At 39.4% G+C, this 17,928-nt stretch overlaps 1 protein-coding gene across 1 annotated transcript in view; it reads left to right on the forward strand.

Moving 5' to 3' along the window:
- Positions 1 to 17,928, forward strand: part of ANTXR1 (ANTXR cell adhesion molecule 1) — a 226,043-nt gene that overhangs the window by 118,949 nt on the left and 89,166 nt on the right. The window contains exon 12 of the mRNA XM_037527535.2: positions 413 to 491. Coding sequence (XP_037383432.1) covers positions 413 to 491 — 79 coding nt within the window. The remainder of the gene's footprint in view (positions 1 to 412; positions 492 to 17,928) is intronic.

Below are 17,928 nucleotides of genomic sequence, written 5' to 3' on the forward strand. Positions count from 1 at the left end.
ATAGTAACAAAGCACCCACATCAGATCTCCAAGATTCCAGATAACAACAACAGAGCTTTAAGTTTATTTTATCACCATTGACTTAGAGTATTTCTAAAGAATGCTTCCTCTTGTTATAATGTGGCAAGTAAATTAAATAAAAGCAGGCTCTGCCCACTCATTGTAACTGGCTGTTATGAAGAAGGACTGAACATACTGCTTTAATACACCAGGCAAGCATTATCCTGACATGTCTCTAGAATATTAGGGTGGAGAGGCCCCAGAGACCACCCTCCATAGTTTACAAAGGACATAGCTTAAGCCCCCAAGGGTAGTTCTGAGCAGAGCCTGTAGGGCATCTATTATAAGGGATTCTCAGCCCCTTGCTCCTTACAGGCCATGCTGAGTTTTTCTGGTTCCCTTGTCTTTGCAGGAAGGCTGCACTCCAGGTCAGCATGAATGATGGCCTGTCTTTCATCTCCAGTTCTGTCATCATCACCACCACACACTGTGTAAGTCATCACCTTTCCCCTTACTGAAGTTGTCATTGTCATTGTCATCTCCCTGGAAAGTTCTCTGATTCTGTGTTCTATTCATTGCTCTTTGATCCTTTACTGCTAAGCCAGCCACCGGATAGATAAGTGATGTGCCATGCCTTAGTGTGCATCAGCAATGTCTGTGACAATCTTCTCTAGGTTCCCCATTTTTGTTACTGAGGGTGAGACCTGAATATACCAGCATGACCACATGGTGAGACAGGACCAGTGTCTGTGCAGTAATGAGGATGGATGCCTGCATGGACTGAGTTTAGAAGGAAATGCACAGAAAGGAACTGGAAAGCAAATATAGAAGACTCATCTGAGGAGTGAGGTGCAGAGAGTACTTTCTCTAAAGATAAGCAGAAAAATGGGGCAGTAATTGAAAGGAAATATAAAGTGTAAGGAAAGTCTTCTAGGAGGAGATTTAGGGTGGAGAGGAGAAATCAGAAATCAGTCTTGCTATCAACTAGTTCTGTGACCTTTCTGCTGCAATTACCTAATCAGTAAATTCAGAATAATAATTTGTATCTCTTAGCAGTATTGTAAATATTAAATGAAACAGTTTATATAAAGTGCTTGGGAGGGCCTCCCCGGTGGCGCAGCGGTTGAGCGTTGGGTTGCGAAGCTGCCCACGGCCTCTGCGGCGCCAGTTCGATCCCCGGCTGCTCCCCGGCCACTGGAGGAGGGTCCCACATGGCGCGCAGACCTCTCCTGCCGCCCGCTGCTCCCCTCAGCAGTGTACTTCGGTCTTTCTGCCTGCTCTGCTCCTTGCTCTGGCTCTGGTGAATTCTCTCACCCTCCCACGCTTCTGACTGTACCCAGTGCATGTATAAACAAAAAACAAACAAACAAAATAAATAAATAAAACATGCCTCTTAAAAAAAAAAAAAAATTAAAGTGCTTGGGAAAAGGCCTGGCAGGTAGTTAGTAAACACTCAATAAATGTTAGCTGTTATTATCATGGAAGCTTAGTCAAAAGTATTGAACTAACTGGAGATTCTTCCCAAAAAATTGACTTCTTACTTCAGAGTCCTGTTACAACATAAGGACTCTTCTGAGACAAGATGTATCCCTAGGAGTACATGTTCATCACTCAGCCCAGGCCAGGTGATTGAAAGGAGGTAGACAAGATGGCCAAAATCATCATGGGATTCAAACATAAAATCCATTCCCCAAAAAGTTCCCCCACAAAAGGGCAAATTAAAAAGACTGAAGCCACCACTGGGCAAAATAGAGATGCAGGTGGAATGTGCAGCCATCCAGATTATGAAGTAAAGTATTGGACTTGCATTTGTTTCTTGGGCAGCTAGTTTGGAGGACAAGGTTTTTAGATCAAAATGATCCCTTGGGTCTGAGTAAAGGGTTAGTCTTGTCAGTGCCAGTCACAACCGGGCAGTCCATCACCTGGAAACCAAAATAATTTTAAAATATGTAGTTAAGACTTTTCTCGCTTTATTTGGTGCCCATTTGGACAACTGTGTCACAGGTTTTCAAGACCCACAGTGAATAACTAATACCCATGCCAGGAGCAGAAATTCCATGAAGTTTTACAGGAAAGAGAGTTTTTACCATCCAAGAATTAAAAGATTCCTATACAAATGGCAAACTTTGTGGAGCTCCTTGACTATAGAAACTGGTCAAAAATCCAAAGTCCTCTCTCTCCAGCATATTTAAATACATCCCATCTCTACCAGCTTCTCTTTTCTTCCCTGACCTCTACCAGTAGCTTAAGAAAGTCATTATACGGTGTTGCTTTAAGGGAAATATCAAAAATAAGTTTGTCCTCAGAACAAAGCAAGCAGATTTTAGAACCTTAAATAACTTTTCATGAAAGATTGTCCTCTTTTAGATAAATACCTTCAAATGCTATAATTTCCCAAGCAAAGTATACAAAAATCAGGGAATCATTCAACAAGTATTTCCAGGGCTCCATTTACATTTTATATAAAGTTGCTATCTATCAGGAGCTTAAAAATCAGCTGAGTAAATGAATCCAACAAGCCTATTTAGAAATATGTAATAAAGAAGAAGATTGTGTGAGTCAGGTATAAATGCTATAGGATTTCAGAGCAGGGAAGGAGGAGGGAAGCCAGGAAGAGTCACAATGATTTCATGGAAGAGATAAAACCCAAGTGGTGATTTGAAAAATAATAATTACAGATGAAGAAATGGGAAGAGATCATCAACTCAAGAAAATTCAGTCTGCACAAGGACTCAGTGTGTCTATGAGCAGTTTGCTCATGGCCACACCCAGGGAACATGACTCTTTCTACTTTACTTCTCACTGTGTATCCACTTCTAATTTGGCACCATTTCTCAGTGAGCAATTGCTCTTCTAGGATTACCCGCCATACACTTGATCACCCTGATTGTTACTAAAAGGTCCAACTGATGCTTCTCCCTGTTAACTATGATCAGAATTTGACTTGCATCAGTTTCCAGGTTGAAGAATCACCATCTTTGAGTAAAAGAAAGAGTTCTAAACTTAGACATAAGGGTCTAAAATCAATGCTAACTCAATGGAGAACCTCATCTCCTCCCCCCTACCACCAATTTAGAGGAAAACAGCCTTGTTACAAACAGCAACAAGGTCAATTAAATTTATATGGCCCGTGTCAAGTCACTGTTCTTTTTGAATGAATTAAAAAATGCAATAAATTCAGCCCAGTGGCATCAAAACAAGAACAACTTCTCTATAGTTATAGCATATGGAAGAATTAAGAATATAGGGTACTGAGTCTAAAATCCTAATTTCATATCCTAACCCTTCCACTTTTTAGGGTGATCTTGAGCAAGTTAACCTGAACTTGTCTCAGAACCAGTCTTACATGGTTGTAAAGATTCGTGGTACAATATAGAGAGCTTGATTACATAGTAGTCTGTCAAAAAATGTCAGCTACTTATTAGCTTATTGACATTTTCTTTCCTTGCCAAATAAAAATCTAAAGACCTGTCTCTTTACAAGATTTGCTTCCCATGTCCTATAGGTTATAAACAGGCTATGCTATTTTTCCCTGATTAAGAGGTGTGCTTCCTTTTGAATCTATGATAGCTTGTATTCTTCTTAGAATACAAGCTGGAAATAGGATAGGATAGGATAGGATAGGATAGGATAGGATAGGATAGGATAGGATAGGATAGGATACAAACTGAAAATGTAGGCTGAAAAAATGCTGAAGCCTGGTCAGCCACAGACTTGCTCATTGTTTCAGGAAGAGAGAACCCAGTAAGCATCAGTATTACTCTTAACATTTCATGACTTCCGATGTCTCAAAAGAAAGTGGACCTTCTGCTGCCATACAGAAGTAGGTTACAAGTTCAGAAACTAGAGACTTGGAATAAAGACACCTTAGACCCTGGAAAGAGCAATCATCTCTCATGAGGTATAGCCCATGTGCTTCTTGAGGAAAAACAAAAATGGTGTCTTATTCACCATGACAATCCAATACATGGCACAATTCCTGCACACAGTAGTTCCTCTGTAGACAACTGACTATTGAGTAAATAGATGAATGAATGGATGAACTCATTCATTCAAGAGTCACACAGATTCTGATGGCATCTGCTAGTACGAGAGGATGGGAGCCGAATAAGGCAAGATTAAAACAGGGGTACTGTGCTGGCTGGAGAATAGGCCTCCAAAGAGGATGACCAACAATCCAATATGCACACCCAAGGAGCTTGGGGAGCATGAGCATAATTTGAGAGGTACAAATCTGCCAGCTAAGATACTACAACCAGTTATTCCAGACAGGACAACAGTCAAAGACTTCTCAGTACAAATCCTTGTTAGTAGTACAGACCAGGAGAATGGGTCTAGAAATAGGCAACTCAACTGAATCCAGACCAAGGCAGGTCCCTAGGTCGTGAAGGTCTACAACATAAAGCTGGAAACCAGGCAGAACTACAGATACTAGCATGGAATCTAGGTCACAAGAAAAAAAAAACTGCCTTGGGGAACATTTGTATGGCCTGAACTCACCCTAGAATACCAGAAATTTGGGCTATTATTACTCATAATCTGGTCAAGGCTGAGGATATACAGATTTGCCTTGGTCAGGGCTGGTTCTACAGGGGATATATTGGAGCTCACAGATGAAAGTTAGAGTGACTGCAGTTAAAAGTGGCAGCAGAGGGAGAGCAGGGATCACCTCCTAACACTGTCTTCAGAGTTCTGTACAAGGGCTTTGTGAGTCTGTTCAGTTCTGTTTACTATTTGCTTCGAAGTAACTTGGGAAAATCAATAAATCCAGTTTGGTTTTTGTAGTCATATGACTAGGTAAACAGACAATTGATATGACTTCCCTTGCCAAAATTTTTGAATTTCACCACCCTAGTAGGGAATGACTCCAGTAATCTGTGCTGAGTGGCAATCTCATCTTCCAACATAATAAAAATATATATATATATTGCACACGCTTTGGAGAAAGTGGAACTCAGAAAAGACCATTTTCTTCTATTTATTTTCTAAGGTCAACAAAACAGTCCATCAATCAAAACAGACAACTATCTTTGGGACATATCATTCATTCAGCAGCTATAAACATGTGGACCTCTTTGATAATGAAAAAAATATAGGGAGGAGGTTGCTGGTGGTAAAGGGAGCCAAAGCTCAGGACCAATGTGTGTTAAATAGTATTGTGCAAAGTATTAGGAACTCAAAGAATAGCCCATCCTTGCCCTCCATAAGCCTACTACAAAGTTGCTAAGGCAAGAGATGCACTCTAGGAGGTAAATATTATATACTTTGGTGTACAAAAGGCAAATATCAGGTGCCCAGAAATTCCCCTTTCTATTCCATGACCCTCCATATAGGCTCCACATAATTAAATTGACATGAGCACTGTATATTCTGAAGAGTGTCCACTTAATGGCCTCCTATTACTTTTCAGTTACCCAAGTAGGTATTCAACCCTTCCTGCCAGAGGAGCTGGACAACTTATTCTGGAAGTTAGGATAATTTATAGGCACACAGTCCCAAAACCCTAACCCATTAGTGTCTTTTCTCCAACAAGACCCTGCCCAGACTTTCTCATTTCTAGGAAATGACCTTAGAGAAGATAAGCCCCTTTCCAAACAGCCAGTCAAGGAGGGCAGGGCCAGGACCACAAGCTGACTTTCCCATATAGATTTCTTCATCCCATCATTCCACTTCCTGTCCAAATCACTCCTAAACCCACTTTGTTTCGTACGTATTTAGCTATCATTTCTTCATACAGCCTGAAAGAATAAGAGAAGACTGGATTGAAGGGGAAATAGGAGCTTGAACTTGAAGAGGGTTTGAATGACAGAATATGGAATTGACCAATAGGAGGCCATTCATAGGAAGCATGAAGAATTATTTTAGGGAGTTTAATCCAGCATTTGCATGTTCTAAATACTAATTATAATAAAATGGCATTCATTTGAAAACCACTGATTTATAAGTTTGGTCATTTGGAAAGGGAATATTTACTCTAACATTATTTGGGTTGACAGAACTTCCTAACAAGAGTGCACAGCCCTGGGGCTACAAGTGACTAGTTAGCACATCATACTCACCTTGAAAAAAAGATGGTCTTTATTACTATAGGTTATTTTAGGTGATATAGCCTTTGAAAAATGAGGCTTAGCAAAACAAAGGGGAAAGACTTGAAGAAGAAAAATGGGAATATACATAGGCTTTGAGATCAGATTAATGTGAATAAAATTCTGGTTCTCCTCTAAGATCACATACTGGAGTGGGGTATGGCACACAGTAGATAATGTTGTACTGGTACTGCAGGTTTTATTAGAATCAGCACAGTGATTTAATTACCAAAGAAACTCTGATTTCTGCTTAAATTAGCGGAAATATGGTATCTAAGACTAAGGAAGTGATGGAATCTCTGAAATTCCATTCCAATACCAAAAACAAAGGAGAGTATAGAGAAACTGAGTATGTGGAGAATATTACCAAATATAGAGATTATATAGAATTATTGATAAATGGAAATCTTTAGACTAGAGACATGAAGATAGACTTGATGACTATTTTCAATATTTGAAGGCCTGAGACAGGTGCATCTGCTTTCATTGACTAGATCTAAGGAGAAGAATAAGCTGATCACCAGGTCTTCCTATTGACTGCTTCATATGGGAATAAATTCTCTGTTATGACTACATTCAAGCACAGGCAATTTGACAACTTAGCAGAATTATGTAAATGCCAAACAGGCATCAGATAGGGAATTGGACTAGAAAAGCTTTCAGATTCCTTCCAACACTCAGGAGTCTGTAATTCTAGACCTAAAAAAATGCTAGTAAAGAAGTAACTTTAATATTATCAGTCCTATATAGAATAACAAATGAGTCTGACTTTTGTATTTTTTAATTAAATGTGAGAGCTTTTGCTGGTAATTCTGAAGACAACTTCTCTTAAGTGTGATTCAAATGGGCCAACTTCCACCTAATATAAATGAGATTATCTGTCAGATCAGTAGATGTTTAGCGCTCCTCCAGAACTAAGAACCCCAAAACCCACTATGTCATTTACGAACAAGTGACAGTCACAAATCATTCTCAACTATTTATTATCTAGTCTCAGTATAACATACATAATTCAAGGTCTTTTTTACAATGTCCTAATATTCTTTATTATTATTTTAACACGATGACCTATGGTTTCTTTTACTGTCATTAAAAAAAGCAAAAGAACCACGGGAATATCAGGAGGCAGAATTCAATTCTCAAATGTTGTTTATGAATTGAAAGAAAAATAGTCAACCAACATCTCTATTTTGATAACCCTTATGTTCATAAAAATATCTTTGCAAATATGTTTTGGGGGATTCGTGCTGGTTTGTTTTTCTTGGATATTTAAGCAATTGACTTTTAATATTTTTATCGTGAAGTATTTTAAAGAATGTTTGACCTAAGTTTGAAATTTCCTTGTTTTGAGAGTAAATGAGGGGAGAAAGGGATTTCTGCATGTATGCTTTAGGAAACTCTGAGATAAGCACATAGTAAGACATTAATATTTATTTATAGAAATTAAAGTTAAATTCAAATAATCCATAATCAAAATAAATATAATGTACCAAACCCAGCTGTTTTAAAGCACAGATCAGTGTATTATCTTTAAAAGCATCCACTTGAGGGGGTCCAGTGAACTATAATGGAGAATTATTGGAGCTGAGGTGGTGGGTATGGTGTGATGACATATACTTGTAGAGGTATGAACCTATACCTCTGAAACATATACCATGTTGTAAACCAACATTACCTCAATACACATAATAAAAAAATAAAATTTAAATCCTGCTATAGCCTATTTATAATAAAGCATGCATTCAATTAAATATTTGAACATAAAAGAGCTGAAAATAAAAAATATGAGAAATGTTAAATCAGGCAAATACCAAAAGAAAGTTAGTATAATTATAGTAACAGTAGATAAAATTAACTTTATGGCAAAATATTTTTGTCTCTGAATAGGAACTTGAAATAAAGTATATGCCCTAAATACATAAACTTTAGTGAATGACTAATGTACCCATTGATGTCTGCTCCTGGGTTATTCGGGGTATTCCAAATGATTGAGTCTTTTGGTTGAGCAAATACAGTAGTGAGAGGCATGATTACAAGGAGAGAGTGTACAATTTAAAGAGAATTCTAAAGGTGTGTGTATATTTTGAGAGAGAGGAAGAAGGAAGAAGAGAAGGAGAAATAAAGCGGAGGAGTAGTGGTGAGGAAGACAAAATAGTTGGGAAATAAGACCTAACAACAGAGAGAGCCTAACAGAATTTCCTTTCTGCCAAAACTAAAATGATTTCCTGCTTTTTAAATGGTTCAGAATCACAAAACCAGAGGAGATAGCAGCTAAAGCCATATCATATTATCCTCGTTGGTATTTTACATGCACATTGCACCAAACCACAAGCTGTCCCAAGGTCCTTACATGTACTTTCTGATCAAAGTATTTGGGACTGATACAATTTATAATATTTGTGCTCCCAAAAAACAGGTAAACTTCCCTCTGCTCCCGACTGAATGACAGGGTATATAAAAGCTCCTTTCCCTTGGCAAAGCAGCTAGCTTCTCACCTATCCTAGGGTGCCAAGAAAATTCAAAGTTCAATGATTTATCAATAATTTATATCTCCCCAAAGGAAGAGTCAGTCAGTGCCACAACTATACATAGCTAGCATTCCTTTGTTGTTACTGTGGTTACTAAAACAGATGTTAGTTTGGTCAATACTCAAAGCAGTGGGCTTAATGTTTTGTCTCATTTTTTTAAATTAAAAATCACTTGAATAGGGAGCAACTAAAATATTCCTGCATTTCTTTTACCAAAACCTCATGTCAGGAAAATGGCTTCACTTGTCAGTTGAGCAAACATGAAAAGTATAACTAAGGCAATGTTCTTTTACCTGTATTGCCCATATTCATGCACTTAGAAGAGATATCTATGAAGTTCAAGGTTTTTGAGATTGCATATAAAAGGTGAAGACTCAACCAAAATAAATATATAACATGCTGTTCATCATAGAGTCCAATCTGTTAGCCTTGGTTGACATTTACCTGCTGGTCTTAAATTTTGTGAGTGCAATGATTCCTAATAGGTAAAAATGTTTGATGATGATTAAACATTTGTATTTCATACTTCCTCACTCTAAATAAGTTATATCCATCCATACTTCTGTGCCTTTCATCATATTTCACTTTTCTTCTAGAACATCCTCTTCTCACAACTTAGCCAAATTTCACTACAGCTTCAGGCCTACACAATGCTGCCTGGACCTGCCCCTCGATTCCTCACTAACCTTGGCAAACCTCTAAATTCCCTATGTATGAGCTCTGGAAAGCAGTCCTGACTTTCTAAGTGAACAGTGATAACATCTTCCAGCATGGAAGCTGACTTTATTCATCTTTCTGTGTCTCCTACTGCTGAGCATGTGTTAGAAATGCAATAGAAAATGATTTGTTGGTTTCCTGATAGTTTAAGCATCTTAGAAATACTGTTTAAGGATGCAGTCATAATCACAGTCACTACTGGTAAGCATCTGTCTCTGAGACACCACCAAATCACAGACATAGCTTCAACCTTTCCAAGTTGACAATCTAAAGCAACAGTCAACAGTATGCAGTAGGTAAGCTTCCTTATTGATATTATGTAATAAAATGTGGACTAATATTTGAGATGATCAATAAGAGCAACTGAGCATATACCTTAAATAAATAGCTACATTGAGGTGAAGAGTCCTTGTATCTCTGTATCTAATGGAGCTATATCTAATGGAACAAAAATCTCTGTATGGAACAAAAAAAGAGCAAAAAAAGTAGCCTTTCTCCTCCAGTGTCAAAGTATTTGAGTATTACTAAGTAACTTTCTCTATAATCCTATTTCAACAGCCCACTCACAGGAACTAAGGCTTTCTGAGTACTAATGAGCTACATCTTGCCTGCATTATTCTCTAAGAACTGGTTTGTATTAACAAGCCCTATGCCTTTTACAGAGAGAAAGGAAAGTGCTGAATGAACCAAAAGTGTACTTATTATCACCCTCACCCCATTGTGAAGGTAAAATTTCTTTAGTGGGTCAGGGTGACAATAGGACCAAGATGATGTTGGAAAACCTTGATGTAAATTCTCTTTCTATGATAACAGCCTCAAAGCTTGCGTTTGTAGGAATGTGACATCAAGCTTCCCCTTCCTCACACACTAATGATGGCCCACCCCAAGTCCTTCTGGTATTATTCTTATAAGGCATAATATAATAAGATGTATAGCAAACTAGAATTTACACAGCCAAATGATTGATGGTCCTTCAAAAGTATTGACCTTTGAAAGCCATAAACTTTCTCCAACAATGCTATGGCAATTCCAACTATCGTTTTCATCCCAGAGATTTCCGTAACTTTGAAGCACAGTAGTTGAATATCCTCAATAGGAGAATAGGGAAACATTATCATCATTTGATTTTAAAACAACCCTAAAATTATGGGAACCTGGTCTGGTGAATGGTGGGTTATAAAGTTGGGAACCTCCTTTGTGAAAAACAAAGCATGACTAAGAAGTTATGTGATTTTCTTTGTGTGGCCTATAAACTGGTTTCAGAAAGACTTTCAAGGGAGGTGTTTCAGAAGCGTTTTGAGCTATGGCTGTATTGTGGGAGAGTCTCCAGCATTCAAAGCCACTTGTTTGGAGGGAATTAGGTTCATCTGGATGTGGGAGTTCTGCTATGTTCTCTACAGGAACAGCCTCATTACTTTATAGCCATGCATTTTAAGGAGAGTTCCATAAGGGCTTAAGTAATTCTCACCTAATATTTTTCCTATATTGCCTTTTTCTGGGGTTAAGGAATCCAATATCTTCAGTGTCTATCAATTTTATGACCATTTCTAGCACAGATTAAATCTCAGGCAGCAAAAATGAATCATAGTATTTGATTATGTTTTATCCTCATTAATGTTGATTAATTTTAATGACGGTTATTAAATATACCATAGGAAAATCGAGATGGCAACCTGCGGTTTCCTAAAAATATTTCCTAAAAATGTAACCTGGGATCACCCACTAGTTCCATCAGAGTTGGTATGAAGTTGTTCACAGGAGTCAAATTCATTCAGCCACGTCTGGATGATCACCAAGAACATGACTTGAGCATAGAAACAAGAGGAGAACAGAAAGAAAAGTCATACTTACTGATGGATAGCTGACACCTTTACATACCTTATCTTATGTAAATATCAAGTCAATCCTGACGGTAGGAATTATCTCAATTTCATATATTAGAAGAGAAAGAAGGTTAAAAGAGGTTAGGAACTAATCCAAATTTCACATATTAATAAGTGAAAGAATTTGGAATTAGATGTCTTTTCCTGACTCCTGAGCTCAAGCTCTTTGTGGTAAGGTTGGAGAGCTGTTCCCATGATGGGGTCAAGTAGGGTGAGAGCCTTAGGTGACGTTGGCTCCAGTACCATTTCCACCCACTGCTATCCGTGGAAGGCACTAGTCTGCTAGATCCTTATTTCATTCAATATAATAAATAGATGGGCCCTTCCATGCCTGAAACACTATACTATGTCTCATAGTTACAAAGATAAGCAGAAGTCAGACATATGTCCTCTTAGGACTTAACAGTTCAGTGGGAGAGGCAAACACATAATGATATTTCTTTAAAATACATTGTGCTTAGATGAGTTATAATAGACAGTGAGAGCACAAAGTCAGTTCAGTGGTAGTATCTACTCGTCTGTGTTCCCTACTCACTTTGATTTCAGAAACCATGTCCATCTTTTATGCCATTGCTCTGCAGTGCTTGTAGAAAGCCTAGCACATAATAGGTGTTTGAGTTATGAATAAAATGGGTGGGTGCTTGAGCCACAGTGTGAAAGATGAACTCCAGTTACCAAGCTATAAAAGGAAGAAAGGATGTTTTAGGAGAAGAAAATGACAGAACAGGAGGCATGCAAGGGAGCTCTGTGTGATTTAGTTTTGTCACAAAGAGTAAGCAGCAAGGTAGATATGGTGAGAAAGGAGCTTGCAGAAATAAGAGAAGCCTCAATCCTCTCACCGCCCCCCTGTACTTCTGGCCTATACCCCAGTTCTTGTATGCATAAATAAATAAATCTTTTTAAAAAAAATGGATCTACCATATGATCCAGCAATTCCACTCTTAGGTATATACCCAAAGAATAGAAAATCACCAATTCAAAGGGATATATGAGCCCCTATGGTTCACTGCAACACTATTTATAATAGCCAAGTTATGGAAACAACCTAAATGCTCGATAGCAGAGGAGTAGATCAGAAAAAAATATGGTTAGTATACACAATGGAATACTATTCAGCAGTTTTTTGGTTTTATTTTTTAAAAAAGTGACCTCTTGACACTTGTGACAATACGGGGATAATGTTAACAAAATAAGTCAGAAGAAGAAAGACACATACCAGAAGATTTCACTTTTGTGTGTAATATAGAAAAACAAAACAAAGTACTTTCAAAATGAATAAAAATCAATCCTAGAAATACGACTACAGTATTGAGGCTACTACAGAGGGAGAGAAAGTAGGAGTGAGAACAAAGGAGAGAGGGGCCCAATAGTTTATGGTGAAGAACTGTGGGTGCTTTGGTGGGAGGTGTGGTGATAACATAAGTTGAGGAGGTAGGAACCTCTTCACCTAATTCATAACATTGTAAACCAATGTTACTACAAAAAAAAATATTTTTTATTAAAACAAAATACAGGTGGGCCTCCCTGGTGGTGCAGGGGTTAAAGTCTTAGCACTATCACGATATCCTCAGCGACTGCAGCAAGAGTTCAAGCCCCAGACAGGGAACTAACCTACACCGGGCTACAGACCTATCCTGTCTCACCCACTGCTCCCCTCAGCAGTGTATTTCAGTAGATCTGACTGTTCTGCTCCCCACTCTGTCTCTAGTGAATCCTCTAACCACTGCCCCCCCCCACACACACACCCCTCTGACCTATACCCCAGTTCTTATATGCATAAATAAATAAAAATGAAAATAAATCTTAAAAAAAATGCAGGACAGGATGGAAAGATAAGTTAGATAATCTCTAAGCATACTTTCAGAAGCAGAATATACAAAACTAGGAGACAGAATTTTGTCTATGGGCTTGCCCATTCAGAACTCTTAGCAGCAATAAAATGACCTAAATTTCATCTTTCAAAATAAAACTTGCCCATGCTCTGCCAGTTTTGTCTGGGCAGGAAACAGAGTTCAGACCAGCTGCTAAGGATGATTTTAAATTCCACTTCAGAGTACAGGAATGTGACACCTCCCAAGCATCATCCCCTGCTCTGGGAGGGAGGAATTTTGCCTGGTGCAGAAGGGAATATAGCCATAGTGGGGAGTCCTCCAGCCTCCCTTTGCAAGATGGGAGGAGAGGGTTGATGCTCCTTTGTTTGTCTGAACAGGACTAGTCAACACAATCCTAACCCCTTTATCTCTCTGCACATTTCCTCTTACCTGGACAGCCTCTCTGGTGTTTAGACCACACAGATGACTGAGGTTCTAAGGTCACAGACCAGAGGGTCTCATTACCTTCAGGATTTTCTGACAGTGCTTCAAAGACAACTCATCACTACCAGAGATAGAGAGCCAGGGGCAGTGGGAGCAGAAAAGAAAGAGCCTCAGGCCATAACACACTCTCTGTCCTGTGTTGGGAGTGCCCTGTGCACCATCATTTATCAATGAATCCAGGAAATGGTATCAGTTTTTAAGGAGGTTTAATGGATCATCAGCTATTTTCCTGTCATACATTTTGCAGATTGGCTGATATCTTTTCAAATAAACCTGCTGATTTAGTCTTTCATGTTAAACATTTAAAAAAATAGTCTAACCATGTGTTAAGACTCAGAATTTGCTACATCTGGCAGAACTATAGCAAACCCACCATCTACCAGAGAGGGCACTCATCACCTCTTTGTTGATAATTCAAGGATACTCTTGTCAAAATGTAATAGCTACAATTGCCAGGACCCAACCTTACTTAATTAAAAATAAAAACTGGAAGTCAGTGTAGTGGAGACAGTAAAGGATGTGAACAAATGTAAATAAGATCCCAAAAAATGATATATGAAAGCCTCAGTGTTGTTTTTATTATTGAGGACTGGAGCCTATGACTGATTGTGGCAGTCCATGGGTAGGGAACTAAAACCCAGAATTAAATAGATTTACCAATTTCATTTCAGACATGGGGCCTGTCTGGGGAAGACTGACTGCCAGGGGCAGAGTTACAGGGAAGCTAATGAAGCTTATGTTTTAGGGATCTTCATTTGAAAGAGTCCCTTCTAGACTCTTTTAAGGGTCTGGGAGGGATTCCTTATAATTTACATTTGTATTTTTATTTTCTTTTCCTTAAGGGGGCCTCCCCAAATTGTGTAAATTCAGGCCCCACAAAAACCTGCTTGCATGGAGCAGAAGAGGATATCCCTGCTCCCTGTGGGCAACACACTCTTGGAGAAAAAGGGAGAACAGATCCCATATGCTGTCTACGCTGGTCTCATTTCCTGAATGAGTGAAGTGGAAGAGAAAGACCTGGGTTGCACAAACGGGGTGCCCATCACGTGAAAGGATAATCAGCAAGAACTCCCCCACCTTAACTGAGACACTTGTTTTTTATTTTTTTTTAATATGACTTGTAAATTTTATTTTTTTTTTATTTTAATAATAAATTTTATTTTTATATTCCCCATACAATTGCAGCCCCCCCAGGCAAACCCAACTTTGAGATAAAGGATTTCGTAAAGTCACTTTAAGAAAACTTCCCTAATTCCTCTCAATTTTATTCTCCCTTTACCATGGCAACCCACTAACAAAACAGAAAGGAGCAGCCTTGCCTGATCCTGCAGGGTCCAGGCCTCTTTCAATCAAACCACAGATGAGCCAGACAACGAACCCCTGCCCCCTGTATCCCATGCCCTGTGTCAAAAATCCAAAATTACCTAGAAACCTACCAAGTAAGAGATGCTTTCATTACTCAAGTGCCTAAATCTATACCCTTGAAAACAATGCCTCCTTGTCTTAAAAGAGACGCCTTCATTTTGTGAGCAGGGAACAGAAGAAATTAAAAGCCCTGTTGCAGGGGTTTAGACTTTCAGGTCACCTGACCAGGGACTCCCTAGGAACTGAGCTCATCCTCCCTCTTATTTACTATTACACATCTGCATACAAAAGAGCAACCTCTGTGTGAACATAGTATACCGCAGCATTCAATAGGAGAAAAAAAGGCATAAAACCTTTTGTGGGGGGATGATTTCCCCCCAAAGTGAAAGATGCACACTTTAGACTACTTGCTGTACCAAGGGCTTCCTTTTAGCTCTAAGTCACACACCGTAGATCCCCCACCCCTTGCCCAAAAGTTTTAAAAATAAAAGACCCATGTTGATTTTTCAAACTTAGTTTTCACTTTTTAGAATGAAATAAGAATTCAATGTGTGTTGATATTTAGGGAATCAGGAAAAGAACAATGTAAAAATCAGTCTCTGTTCTTTATCTGCTGCTTTTTTCCCTTCTGAAATCTGTGAGTTACATGCAGGGGCTGCCCAGAAGGACAGGTGTCAGAGAAAGAATTTGCTGGGCAAGTCAGCCTCTACCCTCACTTGGTGCCATAAAATCAGGTCCATCCAGGTTTCCACTTCAGGCTCTCCTGCCCCATGAGGACTCTCAAGCAGAGAGCCTGGCAGGGTTACACGTCTGCTTCCAGGCCTAGAGGCGGGCTCATGATGAACTTGTGAATTTTCAGAAACCACCATGTGCCGCCAGCCCACAGCCCAGGCAGGCACACTTCCATAAGAGAGGCCACTGACCCATGGACCCACTCAGTCCTGTGGTCATGAGCCTGGAGGCTCTCCCCAGTTCTGGCTACCCTGTGCCATGGTAAAAGGGAAAGCAGAGAGGGAGCCCACACACATGCCCTGGGTCAGAGTGAGGGCAGTGGTGAGCCCATGACCCTCCTGGGCTCCCATTCAGGAAGCAGCTTTCAGGAGCAGGTGGTGGTTGGCAAGGGGTATGCCAATAGCCAGTGAGCCTTGACACAGGAGGGCAGTCAGAGGCCAGTACCCAAGGAGTCAAAGCAGATTATACCTGAGCAGGAGAATGGAGCACAGAGCAGAGCCAGTTTCTGTGGCCCCCAGGCTACCCTGTGTGGATTCTAGAACTCACCACGTCTCCCCTCTGACAGAGCCTACTGGTTGGCACCCAAGGGGACTCTCCATCAAGGGACTTGATGAAGATACAAAAGGACTGTTTTAGAATAACTAAACCAGTTTCATGAATGAGGAAAATACCATCTACCAAACAATGCACATGTGTACTACATACTTCATACTTATTTAATGAGTAACATAGAGCCACTCTTACGTGAGTTATCAATCCCTCTTCACATGGTTATTGATTGAAACTCAAGCCAAGAACAGAAGGGAAGGCAGGCTGTGCTGTGGTCCCCATCCTTTTCCAACTTCACTCTGAAGTACACTCTCACCCACACCACATGCTAATCACACTGGGCCATGTGAGGGAACTTCCATTAAAGCCACGGCAGCTTACAAACAGTCTCAGTCTCAGTCTCAGTCTATCATGCAATTGATTAAAGTTCAGTCTTTAAAATACAGATATTTCTTAAGTGAATTTTTATAAATCTGGCATTATAGTGTGATAAGTAGGAGGGGGCAAAGTTCAAAATCAGACTGTAAGGGATCAAATCCCAGTTTTGCCACATTAAAATTGTGGGCATATAAATATAAATTTAGTCAATTTATGTTTATTGACAATTGATATGTGTAGCATCTTGGGTAAGTCACACACCTCTGCTGACTCTGCAAAGAGTGGCTAACAGTCCCTGCAACAAGACTGCTTTCACAAGATTCATTTAGTTAAATGAGATAATGCCTATCTAGCACTTAACATGGTACAAAGAACGGAAACAGCAACAAGTCAACTATTGATCACATGTGGTCTGCTCTTGTCAATAAAATTGCTATTGAACACATCCAAGAAAATGTAAAGCTTCAGAAGGAGTCACCCTGTAAAATATCACCCTAAAGGAATGGGGCAGAATCGCGGCAGCCCTCCCCCAGGCCTTTGATACCCAATCACTACCCCGTCAGGTTTATACTCTACTGTGTCAATAATATTTGCTTCCCAAGAAATAAATCCAACCCCAGTGTCCCTGGGTTAAAGACACCTTGGCCCCCCTCAGCTAAAGACATTGTGTGCTTCTTGCACAGAGGCCTTTGCACTCCTGGCACTTCCTGATCCCATGACTTTGTGCTCACCCTTTCTGCACAAGAATGCCAAGCTCTCCTTGGCCTTGCAGGGTGAGAGCTTGTGTCAATTCCTTTATAAAGCACTAGTTCCCAGGGTCTCTGTTCTGGTGCCTGCTTTGAATATTAATCTCCTAGTTAAACCTGTGAGCTGTGGCGCCAAACTGCCCAAGTTTAAATCTTCTTTTCCATCAACCCTTGAAATTTGACCATAGATCTGTGACTTTCATAGGGAGAGGGAGGCTAAAAGAAGGGAGAGAGGTTGGGGTGGGGGTAGACCATAGTGTACTATGATGGAGGACTACGTGTGCTTTGGTGGTGCAAGTGCTAACATGACTATACCTGAGGAAGGAAAATCCTATAAGGTCAAAACACTAGCAGCAATGTAAAATTTCAAAAACAATTAAGAAATAAATGAATAAATAGATATTTTTTTAAAAGTAAAATTAAATAATTAAAAAATAAATAAGTAAAAAAATCTTGTTTTCTCCCTGTGACTTTTGGCAAGTTTCTTCACTTGTCCTTGCCTTCATATTTTCATCTGTAATATAGGAAAAAATATTGAATTCCTGAAGTTAGTGAGAATTAAATAAGCATATGGAGAGCATGTTAGTATGTGGATTAGTCCCTGCCATACAGTAAGTACTCAGATATTG

Source organism: Talpa occidentalis, unplaced genomic scaffold (genome assembly GCF_014898055.3).
Source record: "Talpa occidentalis isolate TD23 unplaced genomic scaffold, MPIMG_talOcc4v2.1 talOcc4.5, whole genome shotgun sequence".
Lineage (NCBI taxonomy): Eukaryota > Metazoa > Chordata > Mammalia > Eulipotyphla > Talpidae > Talpa > Talpa occidentalis.